At 37.9% G+C, this 7,881-nt stretch overlaps 1 protein-coding gene and 1 non-coding gene across 4 annotated transcripts; one reads left to right on the forward strand and one right to left on the reverse strand.

Moving 5' to 3' along the window:
* Nucleotides 1–273: 273 nt before the first annotated feature.
* LOC131299455 (dolichyl-diphosphooligosaccharide--protein glycosyltransferase subunit 4A-like) lies at nucleotides 274–5,799 on the forward strand. 3 transcript variants are annotated; one of them, XR_009190772.1, is made up of 3 exons: nucleotides 280–489; nucleotides 4,460–4,638; nucleotides 5,556–5,799. XR_009190772.1 is itself a non-coding variant. In XM_058325016.1 (2 exons), exon 2 carries the CDS (start codon nucleotides 4,470–4,472, stop codon nucleotides 4,581–4,583), a length of 114 nt encoding a protein of 37 aa, XP_058180999.1. In that variant the 5' UTR covers nucleotides 307–489; nucleotides 4,460–4,469; the 3' UTR covers nucleotides 4,584–4,760. The 3 variants fall into 3 exon arrangements, 1 of the variants encoding a protein (XP_058180999.1); XR_009190773.1 differs by lacking the exon at nucleotides 5,556–5,799 and having other exon boundaries at nucleotides 274–489; nucleotides 4,470–4,760; XM_058325016.1 differs by lacking the exon at nucleotides 5,556–5,799 and having other exon boundaries at nucleotides 307–489; nucleotides 4,460–4,760.
* On the reverse strand, nucleotides 3,937–4,044 carry LOC131302147 (small nucleolar RNA snoR100). The gene has a single exon (XR_009191622.1). It is a non-coding gene; the product is annotated as a small nucleolar RNA snoR100 (small nucleolar RNA).
* Nucleotides 5,800–7,881: the final 2,082 nt, after the last annotated feature.

A 7,881-nucleotide genomic window follows, 5' to 3' on the forward strand; every position in this document is an offset into this window, starting at 1 on the left:
TACCGAAATAGAATATTTTTTTCAACAACTATTTACCAAAAGTGTACGTTCGGCAGTTGTTTACCGAAAGTTAAATATATTTTCGACATATAGTTACCGAAATATAATCTTGTTTTCAACGGCTATTTACCGAAATGTTATGTATGATTTTCAACAACCATTTACCGAGATGTAATGAGCTATGGGAGAAAATAAAGAGCTGTGAATAGCAGCGCCCTAAATTAATTGGTATCGGAGGCTATAGTTTAATGGTAAGAATTCCAGGTTGTGGCCGTGGAGACCTGGGCTTGAATCCCAGCAGCCACACCTCACACCCCTTTTTCCTCGAGCCGAATCATACCAAAACCAAACGACGCCGTCTCTCCGTCTCCCATCTCTCACCCGATCTCTCGCATACATATACAGTGTACTCTGTCTCTCACTTCAGAATTCAGATACTGATTCAGAAGACTCGAAAGCCAGAGTGTGTCTCCCAATCGCAGGTCGAACGTAAGTCGTTCAATCGCCTAGGGTTTCTAAACATCACTTGAATTCATGTGGTTTGTTGTTCGTTTTTTTTTTTTTTTTTTTTCTCTCTTGGGTTTCAGGGGTCTCTTTTCCAACTGAAGAGTAATATATTCTTTTTTTCCTGTGTAATTGTGGCGTGATTGAATAGAGATATAGCATGAAACATTTGAAAGTTTCTTGCATTTAAAGTAGTGCGTATGGTGAGATTAAGTGATCGACTCAATGTGGGGAGTGTGGTTCTTTGGTGGTTGAATTTCCTCATGGAAATGGCCACACATGCAATAGTTGTCAAAAGGTGCGCCTGGTGCGTATGGTGAGATTAATTGATCGACTCAATGTGGGGAGTGTGGTTCTTTGGTGGTTGAATTTCCTCATGGAAATGGCCACACATGCAATAGTTGTCAAAAGGTGCGCCCAGGCACAAGGCGAGGTGAGGCGCACCCCCAGGCGAGACGACTTGAAAAAGGCGAGCAAAAAATGCAAAAAAGCAACAAAGCGACAAGGCGCGCTTCTTTCAAATCTGAGTTTTTTTCAAAAAAAAAAAGAAAAAAAGCGCACATAACACAATTATTTTTAAAAATAAATATTTTTTTGCATAGGTGTGCCTCTCTTCAAAAAAGCGCGCATCTCACCTTGCGCCTCTCGCCTCAGGCCCAACAGAACTTGGGCCTCGGTGCACCTTTCGCCCATGACAACTATGATTATTTCAATTACTCAAACGGTTGTGTATGCGTATTTGGATATAATGCATAGATATTTGTATCCGTTATTATAAGTTATGTAGTTTTCGTAAATTGGACATTGGGTATTCGTATGCTGGGCTTTGAGAACTGAGTACAACATGTCTAGGAAAGACTATGGACTGACTGGCATGATATGCGTCATAAGAATAAGATCAAAAAATTTGGAACTCACTATGAACCTGGAGGAATCTATCATGAATCCTAATGGCTGGAGCGCATGTGCTTAGAGAACAGAGTACAAGATGTCTAGGAAGGACTATGGACTGACTAGCATCAGAGCGTCACAAAATATAGAGTAAGAAGATAATAAGACTTAAGGAACTTTGTATGAACGTGGAGGAATCTATCATGATTCCAAATGGCCGAAGCATATGGGTTCAGAGAACTTAGTACATCAGATCTAGGAAGGACCATGGACTGACTAGCATGAGGCGCTTCACGAAAATAAGAGTAAGAATTTTGGTACTTACTATGAACCCAGAGGAATATATCATGATTCATAAACCTAGTTTGTACGAAGAATCGCAGTGGGAGAGGTGGTGTGGTTTCTCTCACTTTTTAGTTTTTGTGATGATGGAGGTTTATTTATGATCAGAGGATTATGCCCTGCATATGGTATTTGAGGCCATCTTAAATTCTTAATACACATTATTTGTTAGTTAATGGCCATTATTACCTGTTGCAATGTGTGATTGGTCACTACCAAGAATCCAAAACTAGTGCCACCATCACTATGTATGAGATATATTCATGTCATTATTGTATGGGAGATAGCATTGTAGTCCTTCCTAGCATGATTGATTGTGTGGATAGTCAGTTAGTTCTGTTCATGGCATATGTTTTTCATCCCCTTTTGTTGCAGATATAAAGCGTACTATCGTGTAAAATTTTGTCTTGCCTTATTTTTCTTCCGAAAACCAAAGTGGGCAGGTGCAGAACCTGGATTTTCTTCTTGGAGTTGCCAAGAAAGAGCCTATTCACTATCCTCCTGAGACCCTCTGTTGCCTCATATGCAAATTTTGATATAGAGCATGCCTTGTATGATAGTACAAACTACAAAGGAATAGGCATAGACGCCCAAAATTCATATTATTGCACCTCTCTGGCTGTCTGGCACTAGTATTGGGTTTTATGTGTTACAAATGTCAGCTATACATGGGGTTCTTGCTTCAATTCTTTATCACTAAATAAGGATAGTGCTTTCTATCAATGTTGCAAAAAAAAATAAAAAATTGGGTACAAGTTGAGGGAAAAACTTGAAAGAAATGGTTATCATTTGGTAACATTTTGGGTACAAGTTGAAATTGTGGAAAAAAAAATCCTCTATAGGGAGATCTATTTGTGTAGACAAATGAAATAGGAAAGTAGGGGCCATTAAATAGGAAAGGATGGCTTGTAAAAAAAAAAAAGTACAGACATATTCAAATCCTAAGGTGGTGCCAATTTTAGATCCTGTGGTTTGGCTTTCCCACCATATCCCTAGTTGGTCTTTTATACTTTGGCTGGTTTGCAAGGTAGACTGGCTATGAGGGATAGATCGACTTCTTGGGGAATAACTTCTGATGTTAGTTCTGTGCTTTGTTCAGGGGGCATTAGGGAGCACAACCACTTAATTTTTTTACTGCCTTTTTTCAGGTCAAGTGTGGCAACACTTGATGAGCAAAGGGGGTATCTATAGGACTGTGTCTGACTTTGCTCATGAGAAGGAGTGGGCTATTCAGAATGCAAGGGGCAAGTCTTTCAAAGATGCTGTTTAGGCTAGCATTTTCTGCCACAGGCTATGATATTTGGGGTGAAAGGAATCCAAAAGTTCTCGGCACGGAAATGGATGTGCCATAGGTTATAAGGAAGATTGAAAATGATTTGAGAGTTTGCTTGGCTTGTTGGAGACAAATTGTTCCCTTAGTTGGTAATAGAGATCTTGGTGATGTTTGTTGTGAATAATAAGCTTTGCATGTGTATGGATGTGGTATATTTTTTGTGTGTGTGTTAGATTTGAGAGGCAGAGAGGGAGTTAGGATTGAAAAAGAGAGCGCGGGGGGGGGGGGGGGGGGGGGGATTCAACTGATTACAGAGATACACATACACATAGACGTGAGGTCAAGGAGAGAGAGCGTTGTACGCTTTGTGTGAGAGGGTGAAAGTGTGTAGGAGTTTTTTTTATTTGATTAAATAAACCGTGATCTGTGTGTAATCTCTGTGTGTGCGTGTCCGTTGCAAAGAACTCCCACCAACTATTTTTGGGGCTTGTCAAGGTAATGTTTTAGAAATCATAATCTCATTTGTTTGACTGTGATTATTAGTTTTGTAGTTGCAAGCTGATGCATTGTGCAGTTGCTTTTTGCTTATGGTCTGCGTAAGTGCATTGTTTGTTAGGCTACAAGGGTTTGTCCTTGCCCTTTGTTTCTGCTCTGGTTTTTGGTCTAATAAGAATTAAGTTACTAAAACAACTGGATAAGTGAGGGTTTGTCACCCCCATAGTAGATGGTGGTTCAGCCGATGAAAGTGGAAGTTCTTTTTGTCGTGTGGGTTTAGACGTAAACAACAACAACAGCAGCAATAGAACCCATGTAGTCCCCAATCATTGGGGGTATGGAAGGTGGAGGATTGGAGACAGACCTAACCTTTGGTAATATGCACAAAGTGGCTGCTCTCAAAATACCATTGTAACAGTGGCCCCTGTACCTGTTTTGCTGCGGAACCATGCCCTCAAATCAAAGCCAAATGGCATCAGAGAAGGCTGGCCTAGAGACCTGATTCAATTTATGTGCACATTACCATCCTTCCTTCATTGATAGTCCAGAATATCGGTATGCATACAAAGTGAATATGTTTCCCCTTCCAACACGTTCTTAAATGTGCCTTGACAGGAATTTCTCCTTCTTGGTTTGGCATTAATATTAATCGCCTTCTAATTGATGTAATTTCTGAGATATGATGGAAAATGATTTTCTTACCTATTAAGAAACGCTCTGTTGACCATTTGGCCCATATCCTGTTTATTCTTGTCTCAGAATTACATCTAGTCATTGTTTAGATCTATCAATCAGATGAATTGCTTTGGTATCCTTATGGACCTTGTTGTACCATCTTAGATAAGTTAACCCAACGAAGCAATTCCTTTGATGCAAGTTAGTTTCAATTGTGTCTTTAGTAATGTTATGCCTTCCCTGAATGATGGTCCTAATAGCTTTTACTCTGCTTGCAAGGTTGCTCCAGATGATTGACAATCAAGACCTTGGCTTCTTTGCTAATTTTCTCGGCATATTTGTTTTTGCTCTGATGATTGCATACCATTACGTGGTGGCTGATCCAAAATATGAAGGCAACTGAGGGTAACGTATTGGTCTTTGCTGGTGGGGATGCCATGCCATTTCTGTTTTGTTATGTAAGTAGTTTCACAGATGGATTTTTTTGTTTTGCTTAATCCTCTGTCTGCAACTGAAGTCAATAACTTAATTTAAAGGACATGTCATATTGATACATGTGCATGTTAAAGACTTCCATCAATCCTCTCTCTGGCCTCTGCGTGTAGATATATATACCCACTCATATGCACACAGAAACATATATATTCATGTACATGGGCATGTCAAAAAAAAAAAAATGTACATGGGCATGGGCATGGACAAGGACACATAATATATGTAAATATGCATGTATGTATGAGTGCGTGGGCACGTGTGCTAGACACACTCTGCCATGTCATCGTGAGATGTCTACTGCCTTGCATGCTGGTTTCTTTTTGTTCGAATCCGGAGTTAGCAAACTTTTAACTGCACAATTTACTTGGAGCAGAATAGATACATTTTCACGTTTCTTAATTTGTGTTCCGTTCCTTTTTTGAACCCACTTCCCCACCTCCGGCTCTTACTGAAAGAAAATCTATGATCATTTTCAGCACTACAAACACATTGAAAAATAGGTTAGGACAAAAATTTACAATTTGGGGTCAGTATCACAAGATTATACGGCTTTCTAATAGCAGCCATCTTTGGCATGGTTTTATTGTTGTCCACCTTTCATCTAATCTCATGAGATTAAGCCAGGTAGGTCTGCTTTAACCTGTCCCCAGACAGCCAGCTCGGGCTTGGGCAATCCAAACGTCGGGCCGGCACTGAATTCAAATCCTAAGGTGGTGCATGCCAGTTTTAGATCCTGTGGGCTGGCAGAACTTGGTTTGGTTTACCCACAGTATCCCCAGTGTGTAACTTGCGATGTTAGTTGTGTGGTGTGTTCAGGGGGGGCATTAAGGAGCACAAACCACTTATTTCTTGACGGCCATTTTTGGGTTGTGGCTTTCAGAATGCAAGGGGTGGGCTATTCAGAATACAAGCTAGGGGAGTCGCGGACAGTCTTTCGGAGATACTGTTTATTGTCTATTGTATTTGGGGTAAAAGGAATCTGAAAGTTTGTTGGGTATTCAGACAACCTTTAGCAACGTTGGAGGAAAATGGTATTTTGTATTTTGCCAGCAGCAATGTTGGCCTTTGGGACTGATATATTTATAATGTAATGTTGATGCATTAAATTGATATGTCGTTTATTATTTTTGAAAGGGCAAAATATTATTTGGAAAATTTGATGATAGGTACATCAAGTGAGAGAGGAGGGCAAATCAACCAAGGGTTGATAGAAAACACCAAGAGGGACAAAGCCCAAACAAACGGCCAAAGCCCGAACACCTAAGGGCCATAAACTTCCTAGACCGGAAATTGCAGCCCAATAAATCACCACGAGAAAAGTTTTACGGGAACAAATAATTAATTTTTGATCTTGGAATTTTTAATTGGGACTGTTTAGAGCCCGTTCTGTTTTTGTCCATAAAAAATAAGCAGAAAGTCTACACACACAGCAGATTTGTGCACAGATTGTGCACAGATTTTGTTGTGGGGCTCACCATGAGTCCCATACAAATCATCTGAGCCGTTCATTAAATGTAAAACATTTTTTCAAAAGTCCCTGTAAAAAATAAGCTCAATCCGATACTTATAGGTACTCGATCCAATCATATAACTTTTCATTATCCGAAAATCTGAATGAAAAGTTAAATGGTTGGATAAAACACCTATTGGTATTGAATTGAGCTTATTTTTTACGGGGACCCTTGAAAAATTGTTTTACATTTAATGAACGGTTCGGATGATTTGTGTGGAACCCGTGGTGGGCCCCACAATGAAATCTGTGCACAATCTGTGCACAGATCTGCTGTGTATGTAGCAGGACTCAAAAATAAGTACTTATTTGCAATTTTCAAACTTAAAAATAGTAAGCTTATTGAAATAAAAAATTATGTAATATGGATCTTATTTGATAGATTTCAGTGAGATTTATCAAACCCTGCAAAAAAATTAAAAAAATACTTTTGGAAGTCATTATTTTTACGTTTGAAAATATGTTTTTATTTTTTAAATACTTATTTGTGAAAGTGAAACGGGGCCACCCTGTTCTAGAACACCTTCTTAAAAAATTACTTATTTCACATTTTCAAACTCAAAAATAATGTAAATGAAAAATAATTTTTCAATTTTTTTTTATCGTTCAAAAGATCTCAATGAGATCTATCAAACAATATGCATATTGCTAGAAAAATTATTTGAGTAAACTCATTATTTTTGAGCTTGAAATTGTCTTCTTAAAAAATAAGTACTCCCTCCGTCCCTTTTTAAATGTCCTATTTCGTAACTCCAACTTATTAAAAAAATATCATCATTATACCTTTCACATCAACTTTTTCCTCCACTTTCCTTACTTACCCATCATCATTACACTTTTTACTTACTAACTTTTCAAAATGGAATCTACTTTTAGGGACAAAATAGACAATGTACCAACTTTTACCTACTAACTTTACCTAATGGGCACTTATTAAGGGACAGCCCAAAATGAAATACTTGACTATAATAAGGGGACGGAGGGAGTACTTATTTTGGGTTCGGGAATGGAAAACCCAAATAAGTACTTAAAAAATAAGGTCCTATTTTAAAGCTTAAAAATAATTGGCTCACGAAAATAATTTGAAAAAATGACGGCCCATGACGTGTTTTGATAATTAATACCCACCAATGACATGCTGTGAACATTTGTTAATGCTGAAAATATCCTTGATGGGTATTAATTATCAAAACATATCATTGGTCGTCATTTTCCCAAATAGTTTTTCAATTTTTTTTTGTAAGGTTAGATAGATCTCGATGATGAGAACTATCAAATAAGATCCATATTGCATATTTTTTTTTCCAGTAAGCCTATTATTTTTAAGCTCGAAAATTGCAAATCAGAACTTATTTTTTAAGGGGCCTTTCTAGAACGGGCGGCCCCGTTCCAGAACATCTTCTTAAAAAATAATTACTTATTTCACATTTTCAAACTCAAAAATAATGTAAATAAAAATTGATTTTTCGATTTGTTTTTTTGCATCATTCAAAAGATCTCAATGAGATCTATCAAACAAGATTTATATTGTTAGAAAAATTATTTGCGTAAACATATTATTTTTAAACTTGAAATTGTCTTATTAAAAATTAAATACTTATAATGGGTTTTGGATTGGGGCGTCAAAGTTCAGTGCAAATCCCCCCCCAGAAATAAAGTGCAGCTTCTAAATGGTCCTTTCAAATATACGACGAGT

Source organism: Rhododendron vialii, chromosome 9a, assembly GCF_030253575.1.
Source record: "Rhododendron vialii isolate Sample 1 chromosome 9a, ASM3025357v1".
Lineage (NCBI taxonomy): Eukaryota > Viridiplantae > Streptophyta > Magnoliopsida > Ericales > Ericaceae > Rhododendron > Rhododendron vialii.